The sequence below is a fragment of the Nothobranchius furzeri genome, chromosome 16 (genome assembly GCF_043380555.1).
Source record: "Nothobranchius furzeri strain GRZ-AD chromosome 16, NfurGRZ-RIMD1, whole genome shotgun sequence".
Classification (NCBI taxonomy): domain Eukaryota; kingdom Metazoa; phylum Chordata; class Actinopteri; order Cyprinodontiformes; family Nothobranchiidae; genus Nothobranchius; species Nothobranchius furzeri.
Genome location: NC_091756.1, coordinates 59,713,317 through 59,728,458, shown reverse-complemented (window position 1 = coordinate 59,728,458; position 15,142 = coordinate 59,713,317). Strand labels below are relative to the sequence as shown.

General features: G+C 40.9%; 1 protein-coding gene across 1 annotated transcript; it reads left to right on the top strand.

Annotated features, from left to right (window-relative positions):
• Nucleotides 1-11,973: 11,973 nt before the first annotated feature.
• Nucleotides 11,974-14,225, top strand: sox14 (SRY-box transcription factor 14). Its single transcript, XM_070545454.1, has one exon. It carries the CDS (start codon nucleotides 12,609-12,611, stop codon nucleotides 13,323-13,325), a length of 717 nt encoding a protein of 238 aa, XP_070401555.1. The 5' UTR covers nucleotides 11,974-12,608; the 3' UTR covers nucleotides 13,326-14,225.
• The last annotated feature ends 917 nt before the right edge of the window (nucleotides 14,226-15,142 follow it).

The window sequence follows — 15,142 nt, the reverse complement described above, 5'->3', positions numbered from 1 at the left end:
TGGAGTAAGAAGAAGATTTGTCATGTACATTTACAAAATTAAATCTATCAGACAGGTAGGATTTAAATTGGCCTAATGCTGTTCCTTTGATCGCTACAACATGTTCAAGTATTTCTAAAAGAACATGGTGATATACTGTGTCAAAGGCAGCACTGAGATCTAGCCAGACTAGAACAGACACAGGATTCTTATCTGAGGTGATGAGAATATCATTTGTAACTCTCATTAATGCAGTTTCAGTGCTGTGATACTCTCCAAAACCAGACTGAAATTTCAAACAGAGCATTAGTGTTTAAATGCTCACATACTTGGATGGCCACTATTTTCACCAGGACTTTGGATAAAAATGGAAGGTTAGATATTGGTCTATAATTCATTGGGTCATCTGGATCCAGAGAAGGCTTTTCAAGTGAAGATTTGATTACGGCAACCTTAAAATCCTGTGGTACATATCCATTTACTAAGGACAGATTGATTATATCTAGAATGGGGGTAGGAACCAAGGGAAATGCATCTTTAAAAATTTGGTTGGGATTGGATCAAAAATGCAAGGTGAAGGTTTAGATGAAGCTAATATTTTTGATAACTCTGAAAGCTCAACTGGATCAAAACGCTTCAAACACAGATGAGGTTCTACAGTTACCCCTTATGCTGCCTCACTTACTGAGGAAGAAGAAATCGCATTAGGGAGGATGCTAAAGATTTTGTTTCTGATAGAATTAATTTTACTTGTGAAAAATCCCATAAAGTCGTTGCTGCTGAGGGCTAAGAGAATAGATGGCTCAGAGCTATGATTCTGTGTAAGTTTGGCAACTGTGGTGAAAAAAAAAATTAGGATTATGCTTATTCTCCTCAATTAATGCTGAAAAATAAGCAGTTCTAGTTTGTTGAAGCTCATTTTTATAAAGCATGAGACTATTTTTCCAGGATAGGTAGGCCTCCTCATGGTGCCTCGAGCGCCATGTTCTCTCCAATTTTCTAGAGTTTTGTTTTAAAGCTCGTAAATGAGAATTAAACCAGGGAGCCAACTTCCTGTCCCTAATTACCTTCTTTTTTAAAGAGGCAACATCATCTAATGCCACACTTAAAGAGGAATTAACATTATGAACTAAGGCATCAATTTGTGAGGGGCTAGAAATGAAAATATTGCCCTCTGCTACGTTCCTCTGAGATGCTGAGGACAGTAAAGATGGAACAGTTGATTTAAAAGATGCAACAGCGTTGTCAGATAGAGACCGACTATGGTGAAATTTACTTTCATGTCTCGAGAACTCAGCTATAAAAAACTCAAAGGTTATCAGAAAGTGGTCCGAGAGGACTGGATTATGTGGAAAGATTGTTATTTCCTCACACTCTATGCCATAAGCCAGCACAAGGTCCAATGTATGATGGCAGGACTGGGTGGAGCTATGTATTCTTTGAGTAAAACCAATTGAGTCTAGGATATTACTAAATGCTACATTGAGGCTATCATTTTCAATGTCCAGATGAATGTTAAAATTCCCCACTATAATGACCTTATCAGTATTTAGCACCAAATAAGATAAAAAACCAGAGATCTGATACAAAAACTCAGAGTAAGGGCCTGGTGGACGATATAAAACCACAAACAAGAGTGGTTTTTGCAATCTGGATTAGGAAAACTAAGAATAAGATGTTCAAACGAGCTGTAGCTTTTTATTGGTAAGGGATTGATTAATAAGTCTGAATGAAAAATGGTTGCCACTCCTCCTCCTCGCCCTGTACTTCGAGCAATATGATGATTTAGATAATTTGAAGAAGTCGACTCGTTTAAGCTAACATAGTCCTCTTGCTGCAGCCAGGATTCTGTGAGAGAGCAAAGAAATCTGATTATCACAAATCAAGTTATTAACTAACAAAGTCTTAGAAAAAATAGATCTAATGTTCAACAACCCACATTTATTTTTTCTAGTTTTCTGCTCAGTTGAATTTGTTCTAATATTTATGAGATTTCCATGATTTGCTTTATTAAGCCTGATATTTAATCTGTGTGATTTTGGCCGTGGGCAGGACACTGTCTCTATGGTGTAGTGGTGGGTAACAGTACAGAAGCTGCAGAGGGGTGGGTTAAACTACGACTCTGCTTCCTGGTCTGGACCCTGGGTTGTCATGGAGGACTAATAAAACTGGCCATGTTCCTAGAAAGAAGAGCTGCTCCATCCAAAGAGGGATGGATGCCGTCTCTCCGCATCAGACCAGGTTTTCCCCAAAAAGAGTTCCAATTATCAATGTAGCCCACGTTGTTTTCAGGACACCACCTAGACAGCCAGCGGTTGAAGGACAGCATGCGGCTAAACATGTCGTCACTGGTCCGATCAGGCAGGGGGCCAGAGAAAGTTGCAGAGTCCGACATTGTTTTGGCAAACTTACACACCGAAGCAACATTCATTTTAGTGACCTCCGATTGGCGTAACCGGGTGTCGTTATCGTCAGCGTGAATAACAATCTTACTGTATTTACGCTTATCCTTAGCCAGCAGTTTCAGATAAGATTTAATGTCACCTGCTCTGGCCCCAGGTAAACATTTAACTATGGTTGCTGGAGTCTCTAATGCCACGTTTCTGACTATGGAGCTGCCCATGATCAGAGTCGGCTTGTCAGTGGGCGCGTCACTGAGCGGGGAAAATCTATTAGAAACGTGGACGGGTTGGTGGTGGCTCACGGGCTGGGTTCTATGCTTCCTGCGTACTGTCACCCAGCCGGCCTGAGGTCCCGTCTGCTCGGGTTCTGCTGGAGGGTCGCTACGGGGTTGTTCTGAGCTAGTTAGCCCAGCGCTAGCTACGTAGCTACGCTGTTTTCGGGCTTTTCAACAGCGCGGAGCCGGGCCTCCAATTCCGACACCCTCGCATCCAAAGCTACAAAAATGCTACATTTATTACACGTACCATTATCACTAAAGGAGGCAGAGGAGTAACTAAACGTCTGACACAGAGAGCAAGAGATAGGCGACGGAGAAGCAGAGACAGAAGTAGCCATAGCCGTGCTGAGGCTAAGCTAACTGGACGAGCAAACTGTTCAACACCAAATAAACTGTGGCTTTACAGGATTGTAGTAGTTTAGGGTTGTCACGGTATGAAAATTTAACCTCACGGTTATTGTGACCAAAATTATCACGGTTTTCGGTATTATCGCGGTATTTTTTAAACGGTGTTGCATATGTTCAGAAAGCATTGATAGTCCTGTTCTACACAAACTGAAATAGTTCTGAAAAGGTTTAACAGTGTTTATTAAACCTAAAATAACACAAAGCCTTAGCAAAAGTGCAACTTTTCACAAGTAAAGGAACAAATAGCTTATTTTTCTGGAACATGTTACAGTAGTCAGTGCAGGTTTAAATGATACAAATCCAAACATTCAAAACATAAACAATATGTAAACAAATCAAAGAAACACCACTTGTTTTCTCATATACTTGTTTTCTTCATTATCAAAATGAAAATCTAAAACTCCAGTCCACACTTGACTTGAGCACTGTACAAGTCAACCTTAAAAAATATGTATTTAAAATAAATATCCACTTTAAACAAACTACTAAAATAACTACTACACTATGTAATCAAATCCAAATGTTCAAGTATAAATGGCATTGAATAAGTAAACAAATCCATGACAAGGAACTAATTGTATATTTCTCTTCATCATCAACAAATAAGATGCTTCATCCAGCAACAGGGTGTCCGTGACACGGTTTAAATGCTGGCAGAGGACGCTGCGGCTGCAGTATATAGTGACTCGTTGCATTCTCCGTCAACCAGAAGTCCTCACGTCATGCATTTCAGCTAAAATGCTAATGTTAACTTACCTTGCACTGGCTGTGGAGACGTGGGTGATCGTCACGCAGATGTGCCATGAGATTTGAAGTGTTGCTGCCTTCTGCAGACACTTGTTTCCTGCACGTTCTGCAAACGGGATAGCCGTCTTCTATTAACTGTCCCTCAGCATTTTTCAGAAATCCAAAATATGCCCATACTTCCGATTTAGTCTTCTTTGAGGGCTGATGGATGTCCTGGGCGCTGCCGTCGCCTCCTTCGGCCATCATTTCAGCTTCAAAGTTTTGGTGCCGTTGCAAATTAAAAAGTGCGTGTGCGCGCCGCGGGAACTTCAGCTGAAGCGACGGTGGCTGGTAAGGGTCATCGCGCCGAAACCGCGGCCACGGTAAACCCACCGAGATAATTTAGTTTTTTAAAAACTGGACGGTTATTTTTATTGTCAACTTTTTTACCGGGGTTTACCGCTATACCGGTTACCGTGACAACCCTATAGTAGTTCAACCGCATTGGTATTATTTCAGGGCCAGAAGAAGCAAGTAATCCTGGACCATCACATTATCACCATTGTCATGGTGCTTTTTCTGAAATGCAGTAATAGCGTTACTCCAGATTTATTGGGATACACACTCTCCAATTGTTCCACTTTTATCTCATCAGCTCACAGAATAATTCTAAATATCTACATCTTTGGTGTTAAGAGAATATACTGTATGTGCCTGTGAAATGAAGGAATTACGTAGCAAGAATTTAGCCATAAGCTTAAATAAGAATGAGTTTATCAGAACTAGAGTGGTTGTTCTCCTCCGGGATGGTGTGGTATAATTAGTAGAAAGTTAAGTTGGTAGTTCATAAAGCTAGTTATGTTTGTGTGAAACATTCCTGCTCAGTTTCAACAATCACAACATCTGATTTCCTGTGCATGGAGACACTCTTCTTTACTTTTATTGATTTGATGAGTGTGTGCCGTTAGTTTTTGTTTTGTAGCAGTTCTGATCCTAACTTCTAAATCTTATCTACTGAGTCAGAGTCTCCTGTGGAAAGCTGAAATCCCCCTGCAAGGAAGGCTAGCTCTAAATGAGATTTTTTTCTCTTAATGAAGGTCAGGAGGGAGTCACATCTTTCCTTGTGTGATAATTTATCCCTATCTCCTGTTATCTCCGCTTTGCCCCTTTAATCCTAATTGTATTGTATAATTGTGTGATGTAGGCTTGGTGGTCTTTGAAGCATTGGCCTATCCTTTCATTATTACCTGGTGCCTTGAACCTCTGCTAACTTTTTCCTCCTCTGTTCTGTCTTATCCGGTGTTGCAGAATAAAAGAGAGAGCAGCTCAAGTTCAATCATTTGAAATTTTATTGAAGTCTGATTTTACTCTCTTACTGAGAAATTACTGCATCCACAAAGATATGAGACTTAGCTTTCTTTCAGTAACACAGTTCACATGTTGGAAACATCTCCGATCAGATTATTGCTGCTTCCATTGCTTCTTCGTGTCAGTGAGCATCACTTCAGAAGGGATCCTGTCAAAAATATCTACATAACAGTGGATTGATAGTTATGTATCCTGAACAGAATAACGTCTGTTTTTGTCCAAAATAAATGGGAAAAAATATACAGTTCTCATACATTTTAAATCTTTAGAATGGACTTTTTAACCATCTAATACTTTATAAATGAAGGTAAAGAATAAACAAAATCTTCAGAAAACTGGCTAAAAGTGTCTTATTTTTCTGCTTTGGTTGTTCAGTAATGGCTACTCTTAAAGGTAAGATTCACTCTGCAAAAAATTCCGGCTGGTTCATCCTATGTATTTATTTATTTTTCAATCAACATGTGTGGTTGTATATTAGGGAGGTGTTGGGATTTATGTCAAAATCTTTTGAAATAATTTCAAAAATAATGTTTTAAGAACGGAGCTTTTAGTTAGAAAATAAATAGGAATTTTATTTGAAGGACAGAAACATCAAAACTTGGAACAGGATCTAAACTCAATCTTTAAAAACACTTCTTAAAATATCTTTAAGTTTCACCGCGAGTTTTACCAGAGAATGACAATGATACCAAAATAAAGTGAAGTATGGGCGTGGGCACGTTAAACACAGGTCTTAAGGCTATGGTTGGCACTTAATGCACTGTGATTGATCATCGTGTGATTGTTTAGTTAAACAATGTTGATTATATATTTCTTCATCAAGTTGACGCAGTGATAGCTTGATCTTGTTTTATTGTTGTTGTGTCCCCTTTTTTTTTTGTGCCTTTTTTTCTTGTCTCTTTCTGCAGGTCTAGAAGCAGACTCTTGTTTATTATTGTTTATTTTTGTGGACCCCCTTCCCCCCTCTCTCCCCACCTTTTGTCTTTTCCTTTCTCTTTCACCTCTGTCTCCGTGTCTGGTCGGAATTATAAAGCATTCAAAAACAATAACGATAAAGTTTTAAGTATCAGGCGTGACATTAAAAGCAGAAGCTTTGATGCTCCACCTGAGAGTAAATCTGTAAGGCTTGTTACCAGCATTCAGACTTCAATTCTGTTTGCTTCACAGCCAGACAGGACATGGTTTAAAAAAATAGAGAATGACAATGATACTAACAACAACAATAATTAAATAATAACAAGAAATTAACTATTTTAGGCACTTTTTGTTATTTTGAATTATGTGTATATGTTTGAGGCTTTTATTCTGAAAGACAAAAGGAAGTTCTGTAAGTTCTTCTGTGGATAATTCTAGTGTGGGTTTAAAATAGACAATGTTGATGCATTAAAGTTTGCTAGATTGAGATAGGCTTGTAAAAATGTAATACGTGAGCTTTCTAAGAAACAAAATTCAATCACATGGAACTCACTGACACAAAGAAAACATACAAAAAGAGTAAAGTCAAAGATTTAATGAATGTATGGGAATGTCCACGACAGAGAATCTTATTAAGTTCAAAAATATATTAACAAATAAATATTACTGCTTCTTGTAAATTAATGTATTGCCCAAATTAAATATACCAATTTGATCATATGCTCCTGATCATGGTTCTGCATGGACCTGAATGTTCATCACCCTGTTTCCAGAAGCAACAATACACACCTTGCAGACGCCCCAGGGCCGCTGTGGTTACACAGTAGTTCACCAGCAGTTTGTGAATGAGGGAGTGTGTGAATAATAAAAAGTGCTTTGGGTGCCTTAAAAAGTACTTTAGAAATCTAATTCATCATTATTACTAACCACTGTGTGTTATCTAAGGAGCTTTGAAAGAAAAGCGTCTGGACTTCTTTGAGTTGCTTGAAGACGTTTCACCTCTCATCCGAGAGGCTTCTTCAGTTCTAAGGTCAAATGGTGGAGAGTCCCAGATTCAAACCCAGTGGGAGTTTCCCGCCGAAGAGGGAACAAAAGACCCCCTGATGATCTTCTACATAAACACATGAGCCCAGGTGTGACGGTGGGTGTGGGTCCTATTCAGCCAGAGTTTCGGGTGAGCTAAGCTTGTTACTGTTTCTTTCTCTATTCTTGCCACCTCTGGGATGTTTAGTTCCTGTGCATATCTTATAGTTTCTTTTGTAACAGAGTACAGCTTCTTTCGAGCTTCATGTTGACAAACGAGGATCAGTAAGGCATCGTCTGTTGTTTCAAGGTAGGTTTTCAATGCCATTGTTGTTGTTTTGTAAGCCATCTGAAGTTGGATAAGTCCTCTGCCTCCAATCTGTCTTGACACATTCTTTCAACATACGCTTTTGGGTGGTGCATTCTTTCAGAAGTCAGCAATTTTCTGGTCTTGGTGTCTAGTTTCTTTACTTCTTTAAGTTGCCAGTTGATGATGTTAAAACTGCATGTAACCGTTGGAACAGCTAAAATGTTGATGGCTTTGATCTTATTTGCAGCATTAAGTTAACTCTTGATAACAAGCATGACTCTTCTGTAGTACTCTTTTTTTTTTTACTTTTTCTTTCATGGTAGCATGTTGTATTCCATCTCCTTCATTAACCCCAAGATATTTGCATGTATCCTCTTGATTGAGCTCCATTATGACAGTCTCTTGGTCCAATTGTATGTTTGATGTTGATGTGAGTTTTCCTTTTTTGAATGTAGCCTTTGCACATTTGTCAAGTCCAAATTGCATGCAGATATCATCACTGAAGAGCTTGACTATTTGCAGTAGTCCCTCTTGTTGGTCATCATTTTTGGCATAGGTCTTCAGATCATCCATGTAAAAAAGGTGGTTGATCTTCTTGCCTTGAACCTCATAGCCATGTTCACTGTTGTTTAGCATGGTGCTGAGTGGGGCTAGACATAGACAGAAAAGGAGAGGTGATAGTGAGTCTCCTTGAAAGATACCACACCTCACTTGTATTGGTCTTGTCTTGATGGATCCTTCCTCATAAGTGAGCACCATAGTGGTCCTCCATGATTCAATACTTGTCTTCATGAAGGTAATGAGTGTTGGCGAGATTCTATGAAGTTCCATTACTTTGATGATCCATGAGTGTGGTACGCTGTCGAAGGCTTTCCTGTAGTCTATCCATGCTGTACTCAGGTTTTTCTTCTTCCCCTTGCTGTCTTCCAGTATCATCTTGTTGATCAGGAGTTGGTCTTTGCTTCCATAACTACCTCTCTTACAGCCTTTTTGTTCTGGTGGTAGCATGTTGTTGTTGTCGAGGAAGGTGTATGTTCTCTCTGTGATAATACTTGTGAGGATCTTGTACATCGTTGGTAAGCATGTGATTGGTCTGTAATTCTTAGGGGTTTTTGTGTCATTGGTCTTGGGTAGCAGATATGTTAGACCCCGTGTTAGCCAGGTTGGGCTCTTTATTGGTGTTTTGAGGATTTCTGTGTATTCTCTTGCAAGATCTTCATGTATGACTTCAAGATGTTTAAGCCAGGAGTTATGTACTTTGTCTTCTCCAGGTGACTTCCAATCATTTGCTTTCTTTAGTGCCAGTATTACTTCTGTCTTGCTGATGCTTGTCCACTCCTGCACTGGTCGGCTCTTCAATCTTTCTGCTTCTTCTTTGATCCATTGTGCTGTCTCATTGTGGTTTTTCTGTTTTTCCCAAGCATTGCTCCAGAACTCTTCTACTTCGGAGATTCCGTAGGTCTTTCCTCCCCACTGCTGTCAGACTCTACAACAAAGCTGTTGGATTAAGTGTACTCTGTATTTCTAGCTGTATCTAGTATGGTTATTATTTATTATTTTTTAACCCATTCTTAAGGTATAAACTGTCTATTGTATTGAGTTTATTTTATCTCATTGCGGTCGGTCTTATTGTATTTTAGTGTTTTTTCCCTCTGCAGCATAACTTTTACTTTGCTTGGCTGTAAACGAAACAAATTTCCCACTTGTGGGACTAATAAAGGTCATCTTATCTTATCTTATCTACTTTTTCCTGAGATAGTTCTTTGATTTCTATCTGTTTCTTGTCCAGTTCTCTGTAGAACTTCTTTGGGTCAACTTTAAAAACATGGTTGTGTCTGAAGTGCTTACTTCTCTTTTCATATCTTCTGATTCTTTGTGCCTTTGCCTGTATCTGTTGTTTGAGCTTTTCTTTTGCTTCCACAATGTCAGTTGTGTCCTGGATGTCATACCTCTTCTTCATTTGCCTCTTTTTTCTTTCATTAGTTTATTATTATTATTATTATTAGTATTATTATTATTATTATTATTATTATTATTATTATTATTATTATTATTATATAAACACAATAACGCCAGTCCTAGTTTTAAGACACGTTTTTCCCAGACAGAGCAGGATGCTTTTACCACTTCAGCACCATGGACAGTTACGCTAGGGCGCTTACCATTCCGGGAGAGCGCGTGTGGGTCTGCGCGTGACGGACTGATCTCCACTCACTACATGCACGGGCACGTGGACTTAGCTAATGTTAGTTTTAGTAGTCAGCGCGCGTTCACGAGTGCTGTTTCTCGGTGAGTGAACTGATTCAGCGCTTCAAAGTAAGAGACCTGTATTTATTTCAGTGACTTTAGAACAAAAATCGAATGTGCTGCAAATGTATGTGTATTTTTTGTGAACCAAACTACATTTTAATTGTGCATTTTGTAAACAAATCAGGTGACGCAGACGGAGAAGCAGAAATCAGGCTTTACGCGCATCGAGGAGTAAAAGTATTATTCGTTGTGTTTCCATGAATGTATGTCAGACAGCGCCTGAGCAGAGAGCGATGATAGCGGCTTATGGTAAAGAAAGGAGAGAAATAATCATCTCAATCCTCACAAATCAAAACCTTATTGCATTTCTCATTATCCAGTCAAATTGTCGAGGGAACTTTCAGGCGCGCGTTTATTAGACAATCAGCGTCTGAATGCGAAACATAGCTGACTTCTCCCTCGTGAGTGGGAGGCTCAGCCCCTAAATAATTTCCTGTTATCTAATTCACCCATCTCAAATGAAGTCGGAGCTGGTGTGGGTATAGCCCAAACGCCACATGTCAAATTGCATTCGCTGTTCTGAGAAAGATAGCATAACGCAATTTAAAACATCAAGGCAACCTGCAGAGCAAAGCATGCAGGTCGCAGATCACGTGGTGCTGCTGAAGGCGAGGAGGTATTTTCGTTAGTTATTATTTTTATTTACAACTAGCAAAAACGTATAGCGTGCATTGAAAAGGGATGTCCTCAGCTGATTGTTCTGTAACTTGGGATGATTTTTATTTAACAATAAGGACGTTTTCGAGGTTTTGTAAAAACAGATATGATGGAAATCTTGTTAGTGGCCTCCGACTGGCGCATGCGCATGTGAGCTAATGGGAGAGAGAGAGAGAGAGAGAGAGAGAGAGAGAGAGAGAGAGAGAGAGAGAGAGAGAGAGAGAGATGTGGAGGTCGTGAGAAACGTGAAGCGGATGCCACAGGTAACAGCGCTAGCCCCGCCCCCAACAGGTCCACAAAACTCAGAATTCAGTTTCAATCAGAACTAATGATGTTGTGTTAAAATGTCACTCTAATGAGGTTCACATGTCAGAAATATGAAAAGTAACGTTGGCACCCAAAAGAAAATGAACTAGTTTTTTTAAACAATAATTTTAAACTAAATTAACATTTATTTTTCTATTCAGCCAAACTAATATGCTTGATTTTTAGTATTCAAATCCTATAAAAGTGACGAAACCCGTCAACCCGGCATGGTGTTTGGGGGCAAACAAATTACAAAAGTTTGTTAAGAATCATCAAAAACAAATAACAAATATGTCAGAATTACGCAAACTCACTGTTTGCATTTATCTTATAAAAGAGACATATTTCATGTTGAAATGGCATCAAAGGGTTTGATAAAAAAACGAACTGTAAAGAAAAGTGTGTAAACATAAGAAATAATGAAAATGTCTGACAAATATTTTATATTTGTCCGATGTCTCAGATGAATCATCAACATTCTTTAAACGTGAAATGGACTGTGTGGAGACGTGCACGCCAGAGTAAACATGAACTAAAGATGACACAAACCAACTCCATCCACACTGTGTGTGTGCGTGTGTGTGGGGGGGGGGGGGGGGGGGAGGAGGAGGGGGGGAGGGGGGGTCCTAATCGGTCTGCCTTTAGTTTAATAATCACAGGTGACTGAATCATACATCACGCGTCTTAGCCTGCGGGCTGTTACTGGTCCCAGTAAGGGGGATCCTCCGCACCATCAGATGGATGGGACCCATGGTTTGGTGTTCCCCATCGAGATACGTGCACAGCACGTGCGGGCCTGAAGAGACAGCGCGCTGTGCGTATGTGCGCACTCTCGGGCTTTTCTATTCAAGCCTCCATTGTTATTTACTTTTTATGGCTAGAACTCTGAGATTTGTCAAAGATGTGCCAAAAAAAACACCAAACAAAACAAAACGATGTTTGATGTGTGACATTTTCTTTAAATTACATGTTTTATTTTGTTTATTGATGTTTTTTAAAGGTTTTCTGGTTTTCTTTATCATCACATCTATTATTAATATTATTTTAGTAAACGCACAACAAAAATAAAAAGTGTAAAAGGTATATTTTATTGTAATTATTTTTAACGGGCTTCATCTCGTAAAAGTTTTAATAACGAGTTGTTAAGTAAATCCTTAAGCCAGGCTGAAGTCTGGTTTGGAGGTTAACTCCGTGTTCAGTCAGGTAAATGACATTAAAAGGGATCAAGAGGGATTCTGTTACACTCTCACACACACCCACACACTCCTGTTCTCGTTTTCTTTTCCTTTCTTTTCTTTTTTGTGCGGTCTTTGTTTATGTTGTAATGTACATAGCCTGTAGTTTCCCCCGGAGGGGCTCTAATAGCCGGTCTCCGTGCTGATTGGGCGCGCAGGTTGGCGAGTGAACGCCCTGCAGATTATGTCAGATTGCGTGCAGAAACCAAACCAGCCCAGCCTTTGAACTTCACCGCTTTTGGCTCGTATTCACTCTCTTACCGCTCATTTCCAAACCAGGTGCTTGAGAACAAACCTCACAGAGAGAGAAAGTCACCTAAAGAGTCACAATAAAAATTATACGTATTTCAAAAGCTGGACACTTTCTGGCTCCTGCCATCTGAACGCGGAACGCTGCTTTCACCTTTGTGGATTTTTCTTCACGTGTTTTTCGTTTCATCCACGCCGCCGGTCTGATTCAGAGTTGGAAGCGGACCTCAGCGAGCGCATCTGTCTTTTTTCCTCGGGAAGAACCGAGCCGGGTGCTGGATTTTTCTCCGTTTTTTGCTGTTTTTCAGACGCATCCAGACGTGGCATGACCGCTCTCTGTCATTTAGACAGGTGAACGACTTCCCTTCCTTCCTTCCTTCCTTCTCATCGCAACTTTTGCTTGTCACTGACATTGGGAGGGGGATAAAAGTGCAGATTAAACATGTCGAAGCCTGCTGATCACATCAAGAGACCCATGAACGCCTTCATGGTCTGGTCCCGGGGCCAGAGGAGGAAAATGGCTCAGGAGAATCCCAAAATGCACAACTCGGAGATCAGCAAACGGCTGGGCGCCGAGTGGAAGCTGCTGTCCGAGTCTGAGAAGAGACCCTACATCGACGAGGCCAAGAGGCTGCGGGCGCAGCACATGAAGGAGCACCCCGACTACAAGTACCGACCCAGGCGCAAACCCAAAAACCTGCTGAAGAAGGACCGCTACGTTTTCCCTCTGCCTTACCTCGGGGACACCGACCACCTGAAGGGACTGCCGGTCTCGGCCGCGGACTCTCTGCTGGGCTCATCGGAGAAAGCCCGGGCGTTCCTGCCGCCGACGTCCGCCCCGTACTCGTTCCTCGACCCGAGCCAGTTCAGCTCCAGCGCCATCCAGAAGATGACGGAGATGCCCCACACGTTGAGCACCAGCACTTTGCCGTACGCGTCCTCGCTGGGATACCAGAACGGTGCGTTCGGGACGCTTGGGTGCCCCAGCCAGCACACCCACACCCACCCGTCCCCCACGAACCCGGGCTACGTGGTCCCGTGTAACTGCACAGCCTGGTCGGCGTCCAGTTTACAGCCCCCGGTGGCCTACATACTTTTTCCAGGTATGACCAAGACTGGGATAGACCCTTATTCATCCGCACACGCTGCTGCCATGTAATCCCGAAGACTCGTTACTGTTTTTAATCCACTTGAAAACCGAAATGCATGTAAATATGATACCGGACGGCGCGCCTCGTTAACGGCATGAACAGTGTTAATCTGCCTCGGACTTAATCTGGCAGAAAAATCAACTAAGAGAGAGAAAGAGAAACTTTTCAGAAAAAAAAACTCAAGTTTTGGAGCTGGAGTTTGGTCTAGAAGACGAGGAGCAGAGAACTTTAAGAAATGTAAATGTTATAATGGCAACCAGAAAGGGAGGCCTTAAACTTTATTTATTATGTACATTTCAATGCTGATATGCTGATTTGTGTTGATTATTGGCTGCTGTTTTGTTTTGGAAAAAAAAAAGAAAGAAATTTGGCTGGCACATCCCTGTATAAGCCTGCTAACTAGTCCCCATTTTATCATGACCTGGGTCAAAATCCGGACTGATAGGCTGCTTTATATACGGGTTTTATTGTTTATATTTATCACAAATAAAAACAAAATGAAGCGGAAAACACACGTTTTATTTCAGTTCTCTGAGGGAAAAACGTCTAATTGGACTGTATTTTATGTGGTTCCGTCCCACGCACCGTTTCTTCATTTCTCAAAGCTTTTTTTATTTTATTTTATTTTTATTATTTTGTTCTTTTTAAGGATATGTTCTCTGTGTTTTCTCAGATTTAAACCTGTCATGTTCTGGAAAGGGTCATGTATCTAGAAGGTTGACACCTCCCGCTCTTTGTTCAAGTGCTGAGCAAAGACATTTTGAATAAAGACAATCTGTCTTGAACCAGATCAACTTCCTGTATGTGTTGAGTTCAGGTGTTTGAAGGTAAACCAACACTAAATTCTAATAGCATAATGATGATGGAAAGGCTGAATATTAATATTAAACCCAACCCTTGGGCCTGGCGGTGAAAGTCTCCTCTCAGATCATTTTAATCACCTCCTTCTTTCCATCTTTTATTTATTTTTTTTTTTTTTACTTAGTCCCTGTGATAATGAGTGGTGTTATTACCGAACCAGGGTTTCGGGCGTGTTGGGCGCTGCAGCGTGCTGAAGGTGTTTTCGTGACACCGGGATGAACCGGTTTTTGATGTTTGACAGCTGTGAGGCCTCCCTGGAGGGATTCCGCCCGTCCGACTCGTCTGACTGCTTAATCACTTCTGGAAACTGCTTAATTATAGGTTGAACTAATGGAACAAACTCAATATGATGGGATTTTTTTTTCTCCAGCGCAACAACTTTTCGTCTGACGGGCGCTTTTAAGAGACAAATCCGTGCGCGCCTCCGTTTCCAGACAAAACGTTTGATGTTTTACACCTGCCTAAACAGGACGAGGAGGAATCGAACCGGCATCTCTGCGTTGATCCAACACGTTCATTTTCCGTTTTCCCCCCTTCTTTTGTTAAAAGGAGAATGATTTGCGTCGACCCGTGCGTCTTTACGCACGCATTCACTGTGTGGTATTAATTAAAAATAATACATTCCGCATTCAAATTGTTTACTTATCTGCCGAGAACATATTGGGGGGAGAAGTCCCCTTTCTGCGCTGATTCCCAGGGTGCAATCCAGTCCTTGGAAGGGGAGGGGGAGGGGGTACGACAGATTTTTATGGCACTCAGTCCTTATCTGAGCTGTAAATTAGGATGGTACCTCACTGAAGCGCGTGTGAAGTTTTGCATCACCCCCCTGAAGCATCCCGATTCAAGACAGAAAAAATGAGGATTCCTGTCAGAGCAGCCTGACAGTGACTCATAAAAAACAGCGCCGTTGTTTCAAATCACTTTTCTTCCAAGTTTTTTTTTTTACCTGTAATTATTCAACTTA